Source organism: Eleginops maclovinus, chromosome 19, assembly GCF_036324505.1.
Source record: "Eleginops maclovinus isolate JMC-PN-2008 ecotype Puerto Natales chromosome 19, JC_Emac_rtc_rv5, whole genome shotgun sequence".
NCBI lineage: Eukaryota > Metazoa > Chordata > Actinopteri > Perciformes > Eleginopidae > Eleginops > Eleginops maclovinus.
This window is the reverse complement of record NC_086367.1, coordinates 25,238,487-25,262,634: the sequence shown is the minus strand read 5'-3', so window position 1 is coordinate 25,262,634 and position 24,148 is coordinate 25,238,487. Positions and strand designations below refer to the sequence as shown.

Here is a 24,148-nt window from a genome sequence, read left to right as displayed (position 1 = left end):
GTGATCAGTTGACAACTCCGCCCCTCTCTTCACCCGAGTGTCCAAACATGCGGCCTCAGGTCCGATGATACGATAACAAAATCAATCATGGACCTTCTGCCTAGGGTGCTCTGGTACCACGTACACTTATGAGCATCCTTATGTTCGAACATGGTGTTTGTTATGGCCAATCCATGACGAGCACAGAAGTCCAGTAGCAAACCACCACTCCTGTTCAGATCGGGGGGGCCGTTCCTCCCAATCACGCCCCTCCAAGTGTCTCCATCATTGCCCACGTGTGCGTTGAAGTCTCCCAGCAAGACTAAGGAGTCCCCTTCAGGAGCCCCATACAGGACTTCTTTCAGGGTCTCCAAGAAGGCCCAATACTCTGAGCTGCTGTTTGGTGCATAAGCACACACAACAGTCAGAGTTTCCCCCCCATGACCCGCAGGCGTAGGGAGGCGACCCTCTCGTCCACTGGGGTAAACTCCAACAAAGCAGCACTCAACCGGGGGCTTGTGAGTATCCCCACACCCGCTCGGCGCCTCACACCTTGGGCAACTCCGGAGAAGAATAGAGTCCAACCCTTATCCAGAAGTAAGGTTCCAGAGCCGACGCTGTGCGTAGAGGTGAGCCCCACCAGATCCAACTGGTAACGCTCCACCTCCCGCACAAGCTCCGGCTCCTTCCCCCCCAGAGAGGTGACATTCCGCGTCCCCAAAGCCAGCTTCTGCCGCCCGGGTCTGGTCCGTCGAGACCCTCTGCTTTCACTGCCAGACCCCCGACCCCATCGCTGTTTCCCGTAGGAGGTGGGCCTGCGGGACGGGGGAGTGGGGGTGTTGCCCACGTTGCTTTTTCGGGCTGTGCCCGGCCGGGCTCCAGATGCTCGCCGACGAGTCCTCTTTCTGGTCCTGGCTCCAGAAGGGGACCCCAGGCTTCCTAGGTTTACGGTTAGGAGACCCTAGCAGGAACACAAGGTTCCAGGCAACACAGCCCCCAGGTTCATCAGGGCACACAAACCTCTCCACCACGATAAAGTGTTGGTTCTCTCTAGTTAACGGGTAAAGACTTTAATCCTCTCTAGTTAACGGGTAAAGACTATAATCCTCTCTAGTTAACGGGTAAAGACTTTAAACCTCTCTAGTTAACGGGTAAAGACTATAATCCTCTCTAGTTAACGGGTAAAGACTATAAACCTCTCTAGTTAACGGGTAAAGACTATAATCCTCTCTAGTTAACGGGTAAAGACTTTAAACCTCTCTAGTTAACGGGTAAAGACTATAATCCTCTCTAGTTAACGGGTAAAGACTATAATCCTCTCTAGTTAACGGGTAAAGACTATAATCCTCTCTAGTTAACGGGTAAAGACTATGAACCTCTCTAGTTAACGGGTAAAGACTTTAAACCTCTCTAGTTAACGGGTAAAGACTATAATCCTCTCTAGTTAACGGGTAAAGACTTTAAACCTCTCTAGTTAACGGGTAAAGACTATAATCCTCTCTAGTTAACGGGTAAAGACTATAATCCTCTCTAGTTAACGGGTAAAGACTATAATCCTCTCTAGTTAACGGGTAAAGACTATAATCCTCTCTAGTTAACGGGTAAAGACTATAATCCTCTCTAGTTAACGGGTAAAGACTTTAATCCTCTCTAGTTAACGGGTAAAGAATATAATCCTCTCTAGTTAACGGGTAAAGACTATAAACCTCTCTAGTTAACGGGTAAAGACTTTAATCCTCTCTAGTTAACGGGTAAAGACTTTAAACCTCTCTAGTTAACGGGTAAAGACTATAATCCTCTCTAGTTAACGGGTAAAGACTATAAACCTCTCTAGTTAACGGGTAAAGACTATAAACCTCTCTAGTTAACGGGTAAAGAATATAATCCTCTCTAGTTAACGGGTAAAGACTTTAAACCTCTCTAGTTAACGGGTAAAGACTATAAACCTCTCTAGTTAACGGGTAAAGACTATAATCCTCTCTAGTTAACGGGTAAAGACTTTAAACCTCTCTAGTTAACGGGTAAAGACTATAATCCTCTCTAGTTAACGGGTAAAGACTATAATCCTCTCTAGTTAACGGGTAAAGACTATAATCCTCTCTAGTTAACGGGTAAAGACTTTAATCCTCTCTAGTTAACGGGTAAAGACTTTAAACCTCTCTAGTTAACGGGTAAAGACTATAATCCTCTCTAGTTAACGGGTAAAGAATATAATCCTCTCTAGTTAACGGGTAAAGACTATAAACCTCTCTAGTTAACGGGTAAAGACTATAAACCTCTCTAGTTAACGGGTAAAGACTTTAATCCTCTCTAGTTAACGGGTAAAGACTATAATCCTCTCTAGTTAACGGGTAAAGACTATGAACCTCTCTAGTTAACGGGTAAAGACTTTAATCCTCTCTAGTTAACGGGTAAAGACTTTAAACCTCTCTAGTTAACGGGTAAAGACTATGAACCTCTCTAGTTAACGGGTAAAGACTTTAAACCTCTCTAGTTAACGGGTAAAGACTATAATCCTCTCTAGTTAACGGGTAAAGACTATAATCCTCTCTAGTTAACGGGTAAAGACTTTAATCCTCTCTAGTTAACGGGTAAAGACTATGAACCTCTCTAGTTAACGGGTAAAGACTATAATCCTCTCTAGTTAACGGGTAAAGACTATAATCCTCTCTAGTTAACGGGTAAAGACTATAAACCTCTCTAGTTAACGGGTAAAGACTATAAACCTCTCTAGTTAACGGGTAAAGACTTTAAACCTCTCTAGTTAGCGGGTAAAGACTATAAACCTCTCTAGTTAACGGGTAAAGACTATAAACCTCTCTAGTTAACGGGTAAAGACTATAAACCTCTCTAGTTAACGGGTAAAGACTTTAAACCTCTCTAGTTAGCGGGTAAAGACTATAATCCTCTCTAGTTAACGGGTAAAGACTATAAACCTCTCTAGTTAACGGGTAAAGACTATAAACCTCTCTAGTTAACGGGTAAAGACTATAAACCTCTCTAGTTAACGGGTAAAGACTTTAAACCTCTCTAGTTAGCGGGTAAAGACTATAATCCTCTCTAGTTAACGGGTAAAGACTATAATCCTCTCTAGTTAACGGGTAAAGACTATAATCCTCTCTAGTTAACGGGTAAAGACTATAAACCTCTCTAGTTAACGGGTAAAGACTATAATCCTCTCTAGTTAACGGGTAAAGACTATAAACCTCTCTAGTTAACGGGTAAAGACTATAAACCTCTCTAGTTAACGGGTAAAGACTATAAACCTCTCTAGTTAGCGGGTAAAGACTTTAAACCTCTCTAGTTAACGGGTAAAGACTATAAACCTCTCTAGTTAACGGGTAAAGACTATAATCCTCTCTAGTTAACGGGTAAAGACTATAAACCTCTCTAGTTAACGGGTAAAGACTATAATCCTCTCTAGTTAGCGGGTAAAGACTTTAAACCTCTCTAGTTAACGGGTAAAGACTATAATCCTCTCTAGTTAACGGGTAAAGACTATAATCCTCTCTAGTTAACGGGTAAAGACTATAAACCTCTCTAGTTAGCGGGTAAAGACTATAATCCTCTCTAGTTAACGGGTAAAGACTATAAACCTCTCTAGTTAACGGGTAAAGAATATAATCCTCTCTAGTTAACGGGTAAAGACTATGAACCTCTCTAGTTAACAGTCAGATTTGTAAGATGAGGATTAGGCGAACTACTTATTGAATGCTGAGCAGCTGACTCTGACCTGGCTCTGTGATTGGCTGGGGTGGCTCTGGGCTCCGAATGCTGGTTGGTTCTGAGGGAGAGGGCGTGGCCAGAGGCGAGGTCTCTCTGCTGGGAGTGGCGGGGCTGGGTGGAGGGGTCGGAGCAGGAGTTAGAACCAGAGGAGGTCCGGAGTCCTGCAGAGAACACAGGTCCATTCATTACAGGGGGACACATCACAGTACCAGTCCTCTCGTCCTGCAGCAGTACTGAAGGAGGTTCTGTACCTGCTCACATGGGTCTGGACCCGCGCCTGGTTCTGGTCTTATTTCTGGATCTGGTCTTGTTTCTGGTCTCCCTGAGTCTCTCTCCCCAAGCATTAGGTCGACCTGCTCGGTCAGAACCTCAGTGACCAGCTGCCGGACCAGAGCCGAGTCCACCGGGACACCAGAGACTACACACAGCTGCAGAGCTGCCACACACACACACACACACACACACACACACACACACACACACACACACACACACACACACACACACACACACACACACACACACACACACACACACACACACACACACACACACACACACACACACACACACACACACACACACACACACACACACACACACACACACACACACACACACACACACACACACACACACACACACACACACACACACACACACACACACACACACACACACACACACACACACACACACACACACACACACACACATTAGGGGTGCACGATTCAGACAATCTCACGATTCAATTTGATTTCTTGGGGTCAAGATTGAATTCAAAATCAATTCAATACATTCATAGATTTGATTCTAGATTGCTGTTTTGAGTTACTGTTTCTTGATTTACACTTTTATAGGTCTCAATGAAAAAAGAAAAAAACACAATCAAATGTAAACATTTGCTACTCAATGTCAACCTGAGTAACTTTTACCTTTCCTTTAGTCCACTCAGTAAATAGGACACCAAGGCAGCCCTGAGACACAGGTTAACATGAGTACTTAATACAAACTTTAAAATGATTGCAAAGATAAACTTAGTGCAAAACTTCAAATAATAACTTTTATTCATATTTCAAATAACAAAATCAAACAAACAATAGCTGTGCGACACTCTGAAACGTCTCATTCATGTTTGCTCCGGTGTGGCTTTCATCACTGGTTTGTAAAACACGAGACTCCAGCTGCCAACCATCAGCGATATAGTGAGAGCTAAATGTGACATATGATCGTCCATGCATCGCATGTTAGTGCTACTCTCAGTGCGTTCTTCAAGGCTCCCAAGACCTTTTCTTTTGTCTTTTGGTAAAGCTGAGGCACCGCTTTCTCAGTAAAAAGCAGCGAGATGGTATAGTATACCTGGGCTCAATTGTGTGCATCATGTACCGAAAGCCTTCATTATCAACGACGCTGTAGGGCCGCAGATCTTTTGAAATGAAATACGCTATGGACTTAGTTATTTTCTTTGCCCGTTCGGAGTTGGCTGGAAGTTTAGAACATTGTCGCAGAGTGCGTTGCTTCACCAGAACGCTTGCTGCCACTGAGGGATGCTGTTCCAAATCTATCTCTGGGTGATGGCGTACAACGTGAGTCCTCAAGTTTGTAGTGCTTCCGAAATACTTCAGCTTTGCTTTGCAAAGCTTGCATATTGTATTCCTCTTGTTGTGCTCCTTGTTCCCTTCGAGAAAATAAAATCCAAAATATGTCGGGTTGAATTTGATTTTCGGTCAGGTGCTCTGTTGCTCGCGGCCTCTCCATGAAACATTCCGCTTTCTTCTTGCCCCCGGATTTGGGTCCGGGCTGAAACCGTCGCGGCGTAATTATACCGTCTATGGGATTTAGCGAGCTAACTCATGTCAGGAAGACTGAAAAATGTGAATCGATTCTTAGAATTTCCGAATCGATTCTGAATCGTCAGAGAAAGAATAGATTTTTTTGTGCACCCCTATTGGACATGTACCTATTCTAACCAGTGACTCTGACTCCTACATGGAGCAATGAAGAAGCGGGAACATGCAGAGCCTGCTTTGATTGGTCCGTCTGCTCACCAGTGTCTGAGGTGAAGCTCTGCTCCTCACTCTCTGATTGGTCGATGGAGAGGTTGTAGGCAGGATCAGGGAGAGGGGGGCGGTACATCTCTGAGATCATCCTGGACATCAGCTGCTGCTCCACCCTGACACACACACACACACACACACACACACACACACACACACACACACACACACACACACACACACACACACACACACACACACACACACACACACACACACACACACACACACACACACACACACACACACACACACACACACACACACACACACACACACACACACACACACACACACACACACACACACACACACACACACACACCTTTGCGTTAACAAGCGGGGGGACAGGTGTCCCTGATGGGGGGACAGTATGAGACTCCTCACCACTCCAGCAGGCGCTGCTCCAGCCCGTCTCTCTGCAGCTGTAGACCCAGCAGAGAGGCCTCTTCATGGGGAGGGAGGGAAGAGCGAGGCTGGGGGGGGAACACCGGACCCTGGTACTGGACCGGAGGGGGGGATACACCTCCATCCAGCTGCATGGCGTCCTCAACCACTGCACTCCTCTCCTCCCCCACTGAACTCCCCTCCTCCAGCTGCACACAGGGGGGGAGAGGGAGGTGAACCTCATGTGGACCGCTTTATGAATTACTCAATCACACAAACTGAACAAGAAGAAGGTTACCTGGGCGACCTCAGCCACAGACAGGAAGTGAGTTCCAGGAAAGCTCACTTCCACTTCCTCTTCCTCCTCATCCCCCTCCTCTTCCTCTCTCCTCATCTCCATGGTATCAGTAGGAGGAAGAAGAGGAGCTTCACCTGCAGACCGCAGCTGATCCACCTGCAGCTCAGGTGCTCTGTCCTCCACGGCAACCTCTGGGGGGTGCTCGGGTGGATGTCTCTGGGTGGTGATGTCACTCTGGGTGGTGATGTCACTATGGGTGCTGATGTCACTGCCTGTTGACTCTCAGGGAGACGCCTGGAAGAAGAGTCCATCCTAGGACGCCCTTCAGAATAAAATAAAACATACTTTAGAAAACGTTGTTCTGAAATAACTGTACCTCTCAGTCCCAGAGGGGTTTGTGGGTAATGGAGTCCTTCACCTTCGGCCTCCTTATAGGGAGTGTACTGACCTAGAGGGATTGCCCTGGCGACGGGGGTTAGTTTGAGGTCACCTGAAGTCAGGAGGGCGGGGCTGATGATGATGTCATGAAGTCGTCCAGGTGCCGGCATGAGGGGCGGAGTCAAACAGGTCTGAGTCTTACATGACTTCACCTTCACACCTGCAGGTAACAACAGCAACAACAATATGAATTAGAGTGTAAACAGCAGCGGACACAGACAGGTAAGTCTCACCTGTGACGGTCTCCAGCAGCCGTGAGCGGGGCTTCCTGCTGGGTGGGGGGGCCGGTGAGCTGAGGCGCAGGTAGGGGCTCGTCTTCAGGCTCCGCCTCTGACCCTTGTACGTCGCCCTGCCGTACAGATGGCTCAGGTACGCCTCACCTGAGGAAGCATCATGCTCCGCCCCCTGCACTCTGCTTCCTGTCCCTGCCACCTCACTTCCTGTTCTCCCCCTCCCCCCCCGCAGCCTCACTTCCTGTTCTCCCCCTCCCCCCCGCAGCCTCACTTCCTTTTCTCACCCTCCCCCCCGCAGCCTCACTTCCTGTTCTCACCCTTCCCCCCGCTGCCTGACTTCCTGTTGCTGTGAGCATGCTTACTGGCCTCCCGCTACGTGTGGGGGCGGAATTACCGGCGACCTGCTGCTGTGATGTCATCATTGCTTCTTCTGAGGACATCTCGGCCTGGAGGGAAGAAGAGAGCATTGCATCGTGGGTAATGTAGAAGAAGAAGTGAGTGTTCCAGGTGTACAAGTGTCCAGATGTAGCGCACCTGGATGTCCCGGGTGAGCGAGTTGATCCAGGCGTCCACCGTCTTCTTGATGCGGACTTCCTGCGTGCAATCTCTGCAAACAGGAAACATTGACTCATCTTCTGGTGTTTAGCTACCTGTTAGCCCCCTCACTTATTAACATGCAGAGACAGCATTAGCATTAGCTACCTGTTAGCCCCCTCACTTATTAACATGCAGAGACAGCATTAGCATTAGCTACCTGTTAGCCCCCTCACTTATTAACATGCAGAGACAGCATTAGCATTAGCTACCTGTTAGCCCCCTCACTTATTAACATGCAGAGACAGCATTAGCATTAGCTACCTGTTAGCCCCCTCACTTATTAACATGCAGAGACAGCATTAGCATTAGCTACCTGTTAGCCCCCTCACTTATTAACATGCAGAGACAGCATTAGCATTAGCTACCTGTTAGCCCCCTCACTTATTAACATGCAGAGACAGCATTAGCATTAGCTACCTGTTAGCAGCCAGTGCCTCCAGCTGGACGTGCAGAACTTCTCCGGTTCTGGTTCTCAGGAGAGCCTCCAGGTTCTCTTCCAGAACCTTTTTCTGTCTGCGGACCTGACGCAGAACCAGACCCGCCTCCTCCAGCGGGGACCGAACGGCGGGCCTCCTCCAGACCGGGAGGGGCTGATGGGAGGACTGGTTTAGAGATATCTGGGATTCAGTTTGTTGGGGCCAGTGGGACTGAGACTGTACGTGGTTCGGTAGTGTTGGCTTTTGTTGGGACTGGATTTGTTGAGAAGGACTTTGATTGGACTGGGTCTGATGGGACTGGGAGTGGTTTTGTTGTGCCTTGGTTGGTTTAAAAAGACCTTGATTGGTCAGAGGACTTCCATTGGACATGGATTGATGGGACTGGGAGTGTATGGCCTGGGGTTGTGAGGACTGTAGGTGGCCTGGGTTTGGTTGGTTCTGGTCCTCAGATTGGAGGGTTTGAGTCTGCTGGTGCTGGTCCGGTCCAGATGCTCTGGTTTTCAGAGACTCTTCTGGGTGCTGCAGGACAGGAAGGCAGAGTTTAATGAGAGGAAGCGTGCAGCTCTCAGTAAACCATGAATTATATTACCATCCTGTCCTCTGAGTCTCACCCTCAGCAGCGTCTTCATCTCCCTCTTCAGACAGCTCATATCCTGCAGCGTCTCATTGGCTCTCCTCACCGCCCGCTTGCTCTCATTGGACGAAGAGCGCAGGTGACTTCCTGCTGCCTTGGAACCCCTGGGAGGACCTCGGGGATCCTGTCTGAAGAACAAGAGTTTAGATGAGAGACTGTCCCCAGTCCTTGGACTGAGGACAGACAGGTGCTTTATTAATAACCCCCCCCCCCCCCCCCCCCGCACTCACCTGGTGTGCTCCAGTCGTTGGTCACAGCCCTGTGTTGCCGTAGTGACCGTCTCCAGGGAGACTGCTGCAGCTCCAGTTGCCGTGGAGATCTGCTGCTGGTTGCTAAGGACATTTTCTGACAGAGAGAAGAGACGGAGCGTGAAGACGAGTAAAATATAAATGTCTTTAAATATATTAAGAGACTTTTAGAGACAATAAAAATATATTTAGAGACATTTAAAATATATATAGAGACATTTAAAATATACTTAGAGACATTTAAAATATATTTAGAGACATTTAAAATATATTTAGAGACATTTAAAATATATTTAGAGACAATAAAAATATACTTAGAGACAATAAAAATATACTTAGAGACATTTAAAATATATTTAGAGACAATAAAAATATATTTAGAGACATTTAAAATATACTTAGAGACATTTAAAATATATTTAGAGACAATAAAAATATATTTAGAGACATTTAAAATATATTTAGAGACAATAAAAATATATTTAGAGACAATAAAAATATATTTAGAGACATTTAAAATATATTTAGAGACATTTAAAATATATTTAGAGACATTTAAAATATATTTAGAGACAATAAAAATATATTTAGAGACATTTAAAATATATTTAGAGACAATAAAAATATATTTAGAGACAATAAAAATATATATAGAGACATTTAAAATATATTTAGAGACATTTAAAATATATTTAGAGACATTTAAAATATATTTAGAGACAATAAAAATATATTTAGAGACATTTAAAATATATTTAGAGACAATAAAAATATATTTAGAGACAATAAAAATATATTTAGAGACAATAAAAATATATTTAGAGACATTTAAAATATATTTAGAGACATTTAAAATATATTTAGAGACAATAAAAATATATTTAGAGACATTTAAAATATATTTAGAGACAATAAAAATATATTTAGAGACAATAAAAATATATTTAGAGACATTTAAAATATATTTAGAGACAATAAAATATATTTAGAGACATTTAAAATATATTTAGAGACATTTAAAATATATTTAGAGACAATAAAAATATACTTAGAGACATTTAAAATATATTTAGAGACAATAAAAATATATTTAGAGACAATAAAAATATATTTAGAGACAATAAAAATATATTTAGAGACATTTAAAATATATATAGAGACATTTAAAATATACTTAGAGACAATAAAAATATATTTAGAGACATTTAAAATATATTTAGAGACATTTAAAATATATTTAGAGACAATAAAAATATACTTAGAGACAATAAAAATATATATAGAGACATTTAAAATATATTTAGAGACATTTAAAATATATTAAGAGACATTTAAAATATATTTAGAGACATAAATATATAAAGAGACATTTAAAATATATAAAGAGACATTTAAAATATATTTAGAGACATTTAAAATATATTTAGAGACATTTAAAATATATATAGAGACATTTAAAATATATTAAAAGACATTTAAAATATATATAGAGACATTTAAAATATACTTAGAGACAATAAAAATATATTTAGAGACAATAAAAATATACTTAGAGACATTTAAAATATATTTAGAGACAATAAAAATATATTTAGAGACATTTAAAATATACTTAGAGACATTTAAAATATACTTAGAGACAATAAAAATATACTTAGAGACAATAAAAATATACTTAGAGACATTTAAAATATATATAGAGACATTTAAAATATATTTAGAGACATTTAAAATATACTGAGAGACATTTAAAATATATATAGAGACATTTAAAATATATTTAGAGACATTTAAAATATATTTAGAGACATTTAAAATATATTTAGAGACATTTAAAATATACTTAGAGACATTTAAAATATACTTAGAGACATTTAAAATATACTTAGAGACATTTAAAATATATATAGAGACAATAAAAATATATTTAGAGACAATAAAAATATATTTAGAGACAATAAAAATATATATAGAGACATTTAAAATATATTTAGAGACATTTAAAATATATTAAGAGACATTTAAAATATATAAAGAGACATTAATATATAAAGAGACATTTAAAATATATAAAGAGACATTTAAAATATATTTAGAGACATTTAAAATATATTTAGAGACATTTAAAATATATATAGAGACATTTAAAATATATTAAAAGACATTTAAAATATATATAGAGACATTTAAAATATATATAGAGACAATAAAAATATATTTAGAGACATTTAAAATATATTTAGAGACATAAATATATAAAGAGACATTTAAAATATATAAAGAGACAATAAAAATATATTTAGAGACAATAAAAATATACTTAGAGACAATAAAAATATACTTAGAGACAATAAAAATATATATAGAGACATTTAAAATATATTTAGAGACATTTAAAATATATTAAGAGACATTTAAAATATATTTAGAGACATAAATATATAAAGAGACATTTAAAATATATAAAGAGACATTTAAAATATATTTAGAGACATTTAAAATATATTTAGAGACATTTAAAATATATATAGAGACATTTAAAATATATTTAGAGACATTTAAAATATATATAGAGACATTTAAAATATATTTAGAGACATTTAAAATATATTTAGAGACAATAAAAATATATTTAGAGACAATTAAAATATATTTAGAGACAATAAAAATATATTTAGAGACATTTAAAATTTATTTAGAGACATTTAAAATATATTTAGAGACAATAAAAATATATTTAGAGACATTTAAAATTTATTTAGAGACATTTAAAATTTATTTAGAGACATTTAAAATATATTTAGAGACATTTAAAATATATTTAGAGACAATAAAAATATATTTAGAGACATTTAAAATATATTTAGAGACATTTAAAATATACTTAGAGACATTTAGAATACATCAATAAGGAAATATGAGTTTACCTGCAGAGTCCAGGTGAGTCACCTGCAGACAGGACGGCTGGGGGTCAGAGGTCCGGGGGACGTGGTCTGTCAACATCCTGAGGGCCGATCCCAGCAGCTGGCTCTGATTGGACGAGAGGAGAGGCAATCAGCACAGAGAGAGAGGACAGGTGAGAGAGGAGGAAAGGTGAGAGAGGACAGGTGAGAGAGTGAGAGAGGAGGACAGGTAAGAGAGGACAGGTGAGAGAATGACAGAGGAGGACAGGTGAGAGAGGACAAACGGTGAGAGAGTAAGAGAGGAGGACAGGTGAGAGAGGAGGACTCTGGAGAACCTTCCTGCCCTCTGCAGTAACTCTGTACTATAACCCCCCTCTGGCTGCAGGACTCTCTGTGAACTGGACTCAACGTGCACACCTCACACTGCACACCTCACACTGTACACCTCACACTGTACACCTCACACTGCACACCTTACACTGCACACCTCACACTGCACACCTCACACTGCACACCTTACACTGCACACCTCACACCTTACACTGCACACCTCACACTGCACACCTTACACTGCACACCTCACACTGTACACCTTACACTGCACACCTCACACTGCACACCTCACACTGTACACCTCACACTGCACACCTTACACTGTACACCTTATACCTTACACTGCACACCTCACACTGTACACCTTACACTGTACACCTTACACTTTATACCTTACACTGCACACCTCACACTGTACACCTTACACTGTACACCTCACACTGCACACCTCACACTGCACACCTCACACTGTACACCTCACACTGCACACCTTACACTGTACACCTTATACCTTACACTGCACACCTCACACTGTACACCTTACACTGTACACCTTACACTGCACACCTTACACTGCACACCTCACACTGCACACCTTACACTGTACACCTTACACTGTACACCTCACACTGTACACCTTACACTGTACACCTTACACTGCACACCTTACACTTACACTGCACACCTCACACTGTACACCTTACACTGTACACCTCACACTGTACACCTCACACTGTACACCTCACACTGTACACCTCACACTGTACACCTCACACTGCACACCTCACACTGTACACCTTACACTGCACACCTTACACTGTACACCTCACACTGTACACCTTACACTGTACACCTTACACTGCACACCTCACACTGTACACCTTACACTGCACACCTCACACTGTACACCTCACACTGTACACCTTACACTGTACACCTCACACTGCACACCTCACACTGTACACCTCACACTGTACACCTCACACTGCACACCTCACACTGTACACCTTACACTGCACACCTCACACTGTACACCTTACACTGCACACCTCACACTGTACACCTCACACTGTACACCTTACACTGTACACCTCACACTGCACACCTCACACTGTACACCTCACACTGTACACCTTACACTGAGCAAGATGGCGCCGAGGATGGCTGCCGTGTCTCGAGCTCCTCAACAACTCCACATCTTAGTGTTTTTATTGTTTTACTTTGTTGGTTGTTTTTAACTTTTTTGCAACATGCAAACCGCCCAAGCGAGCCCTATCATCCAATATGATAGAGAACAACTTTTACACATCAGGTCGCTGGTGGACAGCAATAATCCACGACGACCTGCAAACAATGGAGAGTCTGCGTGTTTACCTGCTGGAGCTCTACCTGTGGAGCGCAGGAGGAAGAGACCACGAGGTTCCCGGGCCGGGGTCCTGGTCAGGCTGAGGAAACGTGAAAACAGGCCTCCTCTACCGAGTTTACTTCTGGCAAATGTCCAATCCCTGGATAATAAGCTGGACGAACTCCGTAGCAGGGTGGCATTTCAACGGGACATTAAGACCTGTAATGTTTTGGTTTTCACGGAGACTTGGCTCGACCCCACGATACCGGACGCCGCCATTGCTCCACACGGATTCTCCATTCATCGCCAGGACCGGACAATAAACTCAGGGAAGAGCAAGGGAGGAGGTGTCTGCTTCATGATTAACAACAACTGGTGCTCAGATGTGGAGATCATTTCTTCGGACTGTTCTCCCAGCCTAGAGCACATCATGATCGGATGCCGGCCTTTTTATCTGCCGAGGGAGTTCACATCTGTTGTTCTAACAGCAGTGTATGTTCCGCCGCACGCTGACAACAACACAGCGCTGGAGGAGCTGTATGGGATTATCGACAGGACAGAGACTTCTCGGCCAGAGGCCGCATTTATTGTGGCCGGGGATTTTAACAGAGCCAACATGAAGAAAGTCCTGCCGAAATACTATCAGCACGTCAGCTGCCCCACGCGCGGTGGAAATACACTGGACCATGTTTACACTCCTTTCCGGCATGGATATAAAGCCCTCCCCCGCCCCCCCTTCGGCAAGTCAGACCACATATCTCTTCTTCTGCTCCCCGTTTACCGGCAGAGACTGAAGAGGGACCGACCTGTGACAAGGACAGTGCAGCGTTGGTCCGAGCAGTCTGACTCTGCTCTCCGCCACTGCTTTGGCATCACGGAGTGGTGTGTGTTTGAGGAGGACGATATAAACACACACACTGACGCGGTCATTTGCTACATCGGCAAATGCATCGATGACGTCGTGCCGCGGATTACTGTACGGACATTCCCAAATGAGAAGCCCTGGATAAACGGCGAGGTCCGAGCTAAACTTAAAGCACGGGCCATCGCGCACAGCGGCGGTGATTTGGATGAGTACAGGAATTCCAGGTATGCACTCCGGAGAGCTATTAGCAGTGCGAAAAGACAATACAGGGACAAGGTGGAGTCGAACTACAAGGGCTCCAACGCCAGAAATATGTGGTCTGGACTAAAAACAATAACAGACTACAAAAGGACAACGAGTGGTGCTGAGGAAGTGTCTGCATCTCTCCCAGATGAACTGAACACATTTTATGCACGCTTTGAGAAGCCCCCGGCTGTGGAGGCACAAAAGGCCCAGGATCCCTGCTCACTGGTTTTAACCAGTGCAGATGTGTGTAGATCTCTGAAAAGGATCAACGCACACAGGGCTCCGGGACCTGATGGCATCCCTGGCCGTGCTCTCAAGGTGTGTGCAGTTCAGCTGGCAGATGTGTTCACAGACATTTTCAATAGGTCACTGCTCCAGTCTGTAGTCCCCACATGTTTTAAAGAGTCCATCATTGTCCCTGTCCCCAAAAAGACAAAACCCATCTGCCTCAATGACTACCGCCCAGTTGCACTCACCTCCATCATCATGAAGTGCTTTGAGCGGTTAGTCAAAACTTTTATCACCTCCTCCCTCCCTGACTCACTGGACCCCCTGCAGTTTGCCTACAGAGCAAACAGGTCCACGGATGATGCCATCTCCCTCACCCTCCACACTGCCCTCTCCCACCTGGACCAGAGGAACACTTATGTGAGAATGCTGTTCATTGACTACAGTTCAGCATTCAACACCATTGTGCCCTCCAAGCTCATCATTAAGCTCAGGGACCTTGGGCTCAACAGCGCCCTCTGTGACTGGATCATGAGCTTCCTGACGGGCAGATCCCAGGCAGTGCGGATGGGGAACATCACATCCTCCACCTTGACCCTCAACACCGGAGCCCCTCAGGGTTGTGTGCTCAGCCCTCTCCTCTACTCCCTGTTCACGCACGACTGCGTGGCCACACACAGCTCCAACACCATCATCAAGTTTGCTGACGACACGACCGTCATCGGCCTGATCACAGACGGCGACGAGACGGCGTACAGAGAGGAGGTCAGAGCCCTGACATCTTGGTGCCAGGACAACAACCTCCATCTCAACGTCAGCAAAACAAAGGAGCTGATTGTGGACTACAGGAAGAGGCAGAGAGAGGCACACACACCCATCACCATCGACGGGACTCCTGTGGAGAGAGTCAGCAGCTTCAGGTTCCTCGGGGTAAACATCAGTGAGGACCTGACATGGACACATCACACCAGGGTCATATCCAAGACGGCTCGACAGCGGCTCTTCTTCCTCCGCAGGCTGCGGAAGTTCAACATGGACTCCAGGATACTCTGCAACTTCTACAGGTGCACCATCGAGAGTATCCTGACTGGCTGCATCACCGCCTGGTATGGCAGTTGCACCGCCCTCAACCGTAAGACTCTACAGAGGGTGGTGAAAACTGCTCAGCACATCACCAGGACGGAGCTGCCATCCATGGAGGACCTCTACACCCAGCGGTGTAGGAAGAAGGCCGGTAGGATATTAAAGGACCCCCATCACCCCAGCAACAATCTGTTCTGTCTGCTGCCGTCTGGCAGACGGTACCGCAGCATCCGGACCAAGACCACCAGACTCAGAGACAGTTTTATACCACAGGCTATAAGACTACTGAACTCCTGAGCTGTGTGAATGTCTACTCACATCTGTTTATAGTACACACATACAGTATATATATATATTATACACATCTGCCATATACATCTGTTTATAGTACACACATACATATATATATATATATATATATATATATATTATACACATCTGTTTATAGTACACATATCTATATATTGTACATATCTGCCATATACATCTGCTATACATAATATATGCATCTGTCCATACCTCCTCATTCAACAGTGTAAAGTATTTAAATACTTTCAATGTATTCCACATATGTATATATTTCACATCCTCAAATCTGTATTGTTAATATTGTAAATATTCTTCTCTCTTTTTGCACTACTTTATTTATCTTTTGCACCATGCATGTTGAGTTGTTGGAGGAGCACGCGACATAAGATTTTCATTGCCAACATATACGCTGTATCTGCTGTGCATATGACCAATAAAACCTTGAAACCACCTTACACTGCACACCTTACACTGCACACCTTACACTGCACACCTTACACTGTACACCTTACACTGCACACCTTACACTGCACACCTTACACTGCACACCTTACACTGTACACCTCACACTGTACACCTTACACCTCACACTGCACACCTTACACTGCACACCTTACACTGCACACCTTACACTGCACACCTTACACTGTACACCTCACACTGTACACCTTACACCTCACACTGCACACCTCACACTGCACACCTTACACTGATGTTTTCCTTTAATATTCCATTTCATTGCACTATTTTATTTGTGTATTTTTTATTATATTGTTTTTTGATGCTGTAACACAAACATTTCCCAGTTTGGGATAAATAAAGTATTTCTTATTCTGATTCTGAGGTGAGAGAGGAGGACAGGTGAGAGAATGAGAGAGGAGGACAGGTGAGAGAGGACAGGGGAGAGAGGAAAAACGGTGAGAGAGTAAGAGAGGAGGACAGGTGAGAGAGGAGGACAGGTGAGAGAGGAGGACAGGTGAGGGTACCTGCTGCTGCAGCTGTTGGCTATGTAGAGTCTCCAGGTGCTGCAGGGTCAGCTGACTAATGCCACGCCCCCTAGAGACAGGACGGACAGTGATGATGTCACAGTGATGAGGTCACAGTGTGTGTGTGTATGTATGTGTGTGTGTGTATACCTGTCAGCCTGCAGCAGCTCCTGAACTCCGTCTGCCAGCCCAGACACTCGAGCCTCCTGATCCAGATCTGAGTGAGTCTACAAATTCACACACACACACACACACACACACACACACACACACACACACACACACACACACACACACACACACATTAATATAGAGTAAATACCTGAATGTTGACACACCTTCAATAACATTCTGTACCTTCATCAGAGGAGCGGCACTGGGCCTGACTGCATGCTGGGGGCTGCTGGGACCATTTGCGTGCTGGGGGCTGCTGGGACCAGGTGCGTGCTGGGGGGTGCTGGAACCAGGTGCATGCTGGGGGTCTGGTTGTCCTGTGTGCAGAAGCTGAACTCTGACCTCCCTCCTGGGGGGGGCGCTGTGAAAGCTGTAAAGAGGACTCACTTCAGCACGGTTGTTGTTTCTGTTGGGTTAATGAACTTCAGACTGGTTTCCTCACCGTTGTTTCAGAGCGGCGAGCACGACTCCTCGTCCTCCGGCAGAGAAACGAGACGTCTGCAGGTCCTGACCTGGGGGGTTCATTCTATCAATGAACATCTCAACATACACAGTAAATATGCATAGACATTTAACATGACGTCAGTGTTTGTCCTGATACTGAGTTATGTGTGTATTATTTTATTGATTGGTTAATTGGTTGATTTGTTAATTGGTTGATTGATGTGTAAGGCTCCTCACTGTGAGGCTGGTCCGGCTCGCTGCACAGCTTCCTGTCCGGTCTCTCTGTAGGCTGTGAATACATTAACCTCTCATTATAAATCATTAAAAGCTCTTCATCAGAGAAACCTTTGACCCCTGGAGGAAGGTAAGGGGTCAAAGCAGGAACAGGAGAGAGTTATAAGAATACAAATAATTCATACGAGTGACTTTAGTTATCCAACAGGGAGAGATAACTGTCATATTCTCCCTGCTCGGCCCTCTGTATGAAGACTCACTCTTCTTCTGGGCTCTCTGTTCTCTTTGGGGGGTCCCAGTTTCTTTAGTCTGTCTGCAAACACACACACACACACACACACACACACACACACACACACACACACACACACACACACACACACACACACACACACACACACACACAGTCAGATAAAGTGCAGTATGAAGTAGCATCACAGGAAACTCTGCAGTCAGAACCTCTCTGATGCTCTGAGTATAATACAACAGTTCATAAAATGGTCTGATGTTCAGATCCTGTTCTCAGGAGGTGATCCAGATCTCCTCACCGGGCTGAGGCCGTCCTGCTGCCCAATGACGAGCTGCTTTGTCCGGGTTCTTCTGGCCCGGAGAGTCCTGCAGCTTTTGGATGGTGATCCGGACAGACCCAGGTCTCTGATCCGGGACCAGGACCCTGGTGGACCGGATGAGAACTTCCCCGGGGTGTGAGCTACAGGAAGACTGATCCGGACTGGACCACATGCTGGTCTAATTAAGCTTTAATTAAAACTGACATATTATTAAATAAAGGAGTACAAATGTAAAGATACTTAAAGCATAGAATCTTCACATTTAGAACCTGGAACTGTGAGATATCTTTAACTAGAAACCTCTGATCAGAAGTCCTGACAGTTCATCTTCTGTACACTTAGCCGTTAGCTCCGTTAGCTTCCATTAGCCTCCGTTAGCTTCCGTTAGCTTCTTTCAAACTTCCCGCTTCTTGAAAGAACCGGAGATTTACCGGGGGTTATCCTCCGTGAGAGAGAGATAAGTTACGGTTTATTAAATACACGTTAATAAGATAGCATTTTCCGTGAGAGAGGACAGAAACGGTTAGAGACGCGACTGTATGTAAAAACTGAGAAACAAACAAACTGTTTCTAACAACAAAACTCACTTCCGGTTTGAACTGCACTTCAAAGATCTTAAGGTTGTTCAATCAGAGACATGTCTCACTCCGCAGAGAAACTCAGAAACCAAAAACAACACTTGAAATGTGTCCAGTGAAAACGCTTGAGAGGAGAAAAAACAGGATTTACTTCAAACAAATCAACAGTTTTTATTTTATTTATATATGTATTTATTAATAAGGTGTTGCTGCTTGGAGATATTTGTATTATGTACTTTTATAAGTAAAAGATCGGTTTCAGAGCAGGGTAATACACACTATAATTGTTGTTCCTCAGAAAGGCCCTAAAGTAAATGTACTGGGTTAAGAGATTAAGACCTAATAGTGTATATACACTTGTATTTCTTAAGAAAATAAATGTCAGACTTCGATGCTGTGAGATATTAACAGTAAAGGAAAATGTTTAATATCAACATTCAATTTAATATTGAAATGTTTATTTATATATTTTTTTAAACCTGAATAAATATGAAACAGACATTTTATATTTCGACCCCAAAAACCGTCAGAAACTAAAATCTTAGCGGAACGTTTTATTGGGACGCGCTTGTAGCACTCCGGAGGTTTCTTCAATAGCGCGCCGTTTGACTTTTGGTTTCCGGGATGCACTTTCTACACATTGTTCTTCTATCTTGCTTTGAATAACTAAACTATTCTGATTATAATTGAATATCTAAAATAATCTCATTTCATTTCTGTCTGATGTAGATTTGTTTTGTATGTTTTTGAACCTTTTTGTTAAAGTGAATAAATAAAACCAATAAGTGAAAGTGCGGTTGGGTTTCTATCACATGTCCTTCAGGAAGAAGCGTCTCGTTAGAAACAGAATCTCCGGTGAGGATTTAACTCTTTATTCTCATTAAAACTGTCATGATAACTCTTATTATAACTGTTATTTATATATACTGTTATTATTTAGACCATTAGAAGCTGTGTTGGTCAGTCGGACAGGTTACTTAGGGACACATTTACAACAGAACGACAGAAATCTCAGATCTGAAGCTGAAGGCTAACGTTAGCTTGCAACTTCAGAAGGAAAATAAATACAGAATGAAACGTTTATTAATAATGACTCTTGATTTTAAGTCATTATAAATACTATATCGTCATATTATTTGTATTGATATTTTCAGATGTTGATATTTTGTTTATATATTTTCACATTGTGTTTAAAGCCTTGTTTACACAAAGCTGGGACAAACAATAAAACCACTCCTATCTTATTTTAACATGAATCTAAAGTAAAACGTGTTGAAAGTGATCCGATGGTTGTGATAAACCCTGGGAGACGTTTTCTGTATTTAGAGGGTCCGTTTGTTCTGTCCCTCAGAGAGAATCTGAATCATGACGGCGCAGGTGACGGAGTCCGACCAGATCAAACAGGTAACTCATTCGTCTGATTGGTTAGTCCTTAATGGCAACAGGAAGCCCACCTTAGTGTTTTGTGTCTCAGTTTAAGGAGTTTTGTGTCTGAGTTTAGTTTTGTGTCTGAGTTTAAGGAGTTTTGTGTCTCAGTTTAAGGAGTTTTTGGGGACTTACAACAAGGTGACGGAGAACTGTTTCATGGACTGCGTCAGAGACTTCACCACAAGGGAGGTGAAGCCAGAGGAGGTAAATACACATTTACTGTTTTCTTTTAATACTACAATACCCATGAGCCTCGACTACCAACTGACCAATCAGAAGGGATTGCTCTGTGGTTGGCTGTTGGTGAGATGCACCCTGGGAGTTGGACCTCACAGAGAGTGTTGTGTTTCAGTCAAGCTGCTCAGAGTCCTGCCTGCAGAAGTACCTGAAGATGACTCAGAGGATCTCCATGCGCTTCCAGGAGTACCACATCCAGCAGAACGAGGCCCTGGCTGCTAAAGCCGGGCTGCTGCCAGGAACCAGACTCTGATCCAGGTCCTGTCCTAGCACACAGGAGAGACCTCCTCATCTGAGGCCTGGCTGCCAGCTGTTCTGTCCCAGAGCATCATGGGAGATGTAGTGTTTAACAGATTTCTTTAACTACTGTTTCATTTTTCGTATTTATGTTGAAATATTTTGTATTAAATGTCATGAACCTGTTTTCGTGTCTGGAAATAAAAAATAGTAATTTAATCACGTCTTAAAGGTTGCCTATTATGCTATATTTCAACAATATAGTGTAGGGCCATGTCTCTACAGAACTTGTCTGAAGTGTTTTGCTCAAAATACCAAACAGATCCCCCATTGTAGCATGCCTCATCCCCCTCTATTTCAGCTTATTCCTGAAGTGCTGATTCTGTGACTGGAGCTTTAGATTAACTAGCTGAAGCTGCTCCAGCTGTGGAAGTCCTGCAGTCAGCGACTAAACCTGTCCCTGAACGCAGGCTGAGACTCGTGGAGACGTATTTAAAAACTTTATTAGAAACAGAGCGCTGTCCGGTGTCCTCGGTGAGTCTGTATTTACAGCCTAACAAAGCACATAGAAAACCACACGGAGGACAGAACAGGACAAACAGCGTCTCTTAGAAAATACTATAAATCATTCTTTACAGAAACCCTTCAGCACACGGGCGGTCTGCAGGCGCTATTTACAACAGGGGGGCCGTCCGCCACAGACACCACAGGGGGTCAACATTAACTAAATGCATTTAAAACATCTCCTAAAATAAAAAAAACTTCAGAATCAAGTTGACCAAATTAATATTCAGGAGAAATTTCAATTTTAGAAACAAGTTGTATTTAGACTTCCTGAGATTTTAAATCATAATCATTTTACTTTTAGTTTATTTAATCGTAGTCTCGACGCTGCAGACGCCTTTTCTTTAACTGAATAAATACGATTTTTTACACAAACACAAAAAAACTACAAACATTTAATTTTCTCTGACAGGAAGTCTCAGTTTTTACCAAAATAAAAGCTCTGAGTTATAAAAGCATTCACAGCAGGAAGTCAGGAACATCAGTTTCTAAACTTTTTTTTCATAAAAAATGTTAACAAAGAAACTCATCTGCATAACGAGCTGTGCTGCTTAGTGCGCCCCCCCCCTGCAAATAAACTGTGGCTTTATTTTGAAATCGGTAGACCGCTTCCTGTGGCGGCAGGGCAGACGGCTGTTCTCAGACAGGAGGTCAGTCCACAGGTGTTTATTCCCATGATGCACTCAGAGGAGGCGGAGTCTGTGGTGGAGGGGCGGGGCCTGTGGTTGGGGGTGGGCCTGTGGGCGTGTCATCACCTGCACTCCACCGCGACCGTGTTCTGTGTCGGCGACGCCGAGGACGGAGACATGGCAGCGTCCGAAGAACCAGAGGAGGTGGAGGCCGTGGTGTTGGACACTGAGGAATAAACAATATTATTGTTTACTGTTACTACTGGTTACACAAAGTGTAAACAGGAAGTGCCCGCTCCTACCTTCACGCTCCTTCTTCTTGAGCCTCTTCCTGCGCCGGTCGATGGAGGCCACCTCCGATTTCAGGGTCAGGTAGTACTTCCTGATGTCCTGCAGCTTCTCCTGCAGGAAGGAGATCCGCTCGCTGCTGGACAGACTCTCCAGCTCGTCTGGAGACAGGGAGTACATAAGTACACACACCGGGGGGGGCACAGACACACACCAGGGGCAAACACACCGGGGAACACCACGTACCGATCTGGAAGGTCCACTTGTACGTCCTCTGAGGAGAGAAGGTGTGTTTGTCTTTCCTCTGAGACGGAGACGAGAGGCAGCGAGATTTCTGGGACAGATCCTCACTGTCACTGCTCTGACCTGGGGGGGGACACAGGTACACATTAGACCATTTCCACTCGGCAGAAGACACTGGATGGACACCCTTAGAGACGAGACACTCTTACACACACATTGTGTGAGGGCTGCAGTAATCACAGGACAAGAGGTTTTAAAGCTCCCCTCTTCTTCATCACTATATTCCGGGTCTCAGATATATCCAGAGTCTGTCTCTGATTGGCTGAAACACCAAACAGATCATTGCAGCATCCCATAACCCCCTGTGTTTCAGCCCGGTTCCTAAAGAGCTGATTCTGTGTCTGTAGCTTTAAATGCTAATGAGCTGCTGCTGGCCACGCCCCTCTGAGAGCTGATTGGTTAATAGAAACAAAATGGTGCTCTAGGAGGAGATCCAGGTGATCAAACAGTGACATCACAAAGTGACCAAAATCTGACCAGCTGATTTTCACAGGTTTTTCTAAAGTGTTTCAGTGTTTCCCACATGGCCGCCCCCCCCTCCCCTCCCCTCACCTGCTCCGTTCTTCCCAGGTGTGCTGAGGCGTTTCTGGCTGCGCTTCTGCTTCTTGGCCGTCGGACTCAGGTGGCTATCCATCACTCTTTTCTGCCCTGAGTTCAGAGGTCACAGGTAAACTGGTTACTATACAGGTAAACAATGTATAAACACGTTGTGTATGAGGTGTTAACAGTGCCAGTACCAGGTGTAAACAGTGCCACACGTTGGGTATGAGGTGTAAACAGTGCCACACGTTGGGTATGAGGTGTAAACAGTGCCACACGTTGAGTATGAGGTGTAAACAGTTCTAGTATGATGTGTAAACAGTGCCACATGTTGAGAAGGAGGTGTAAACAGTGCCAGTATGAGTGTAAACAGTGCCACACGTTGTGTATGAGGTGTAAACAGTGCCACATGATGAGTAGGGGGTGTAAACAGTTCCAGTATGATGTGTAAACAGTGCCACATGTTGAGAAGGAGGTGTAAACAGTTCCAGTATGATGTGTAAACAGTGACACACATTGAGTAGGAGGTGTAAAAAGTGCCAGCATGATGTGTAAACAGTGCCACACAGTCACTCTTTATAGCCTCACCTC

At 43.6% G+C, this 24,148-nt stretch overlaps 2 protein-coding genes across 2 annotated transcripts; one reads left to right on the top strand and one right to left on the bottom strand.

Moving 5' to 3' along the window:
• Positions 1-746: 746 nt before the first annotated feature.
• kiaa0586 (KIAA0586 ortholog) lies at positions 747-19,359 on the bottom strand. Its single transcript, XM_063908304.1, is given in 22 exon segments — positions 747-940; positions 3,707-3,866; positions 3,957-4,141; positions 5,754-5,878; positions 6,150-6,358; positions 6,448-6,648; positions 6,681-6,769; positions 6,896-7,045; positions 7,119-7,397; positions 7,399-7,564; positions 7,653-7,725; positions 8,133-8,671; positions 8,764-8,914; positions 9,017-9,131; positions 11,962-12,064; positions 17,333-17,402; positions 17,483-17,559; positions 17,690-17,876; positions 17,949-18,018; positions 18,188-18,239; positions 18,445-18,497; positions 18,733-19,359. Coding segments are annotated over 22 exon segments (3,441 nt in total). The 5' UTR covers positions 18,926-19,359.
• Positions 19,360-19,937: 578 nt separating this feature from the next.
• timm9 (translocase of inner mitochondrial membrane 9 homolog) lies at positions 19,938-21,452 on the top strand. The gene is made up of 4 exons (XM_063908486.1): positions 19,938-20,186; positions 20,683-20,735; positions 20,868-20,963; positions 21,112-21,452. The coding sequence occupies exons 2-4, from the start codon at positions 20,697-20,699 to the stop codon at positions 21,247-21,249; spliced, it is 273 nt and encodes a 90-aa protein (XP_063764556.1). The 5' UTR covers positions 19,938-20,186; positions 20,683-20,696; the 3' UTR covers positions 21,250-21,452.
• Positions 21,453-24,148: the final 2,696 nt, after the last annotated feature.

Coding starts and splice junctions, on each gene's coding strand:
- timm9 (XM_063908486.1), top strand. CDS start 20,697: ATGACGGCGCAGGTGACGGAGTCCGACCAGATCAAACAG. Junction 20,736..20,867: donor AGTCCGACCAGATCAAACAG/GTAACTCATTCG, acceptor TTTGTGTCTCAG/TTTAAGGAGTTTTTGGGGAC. Junction 20,964..21,111: donor GGGAGGTGAAGCCAGAGGAG/GTAAATACACAT, acceptor GTTGTGTTTCAG/TCAAGCTGCTCAGAGTCCTG.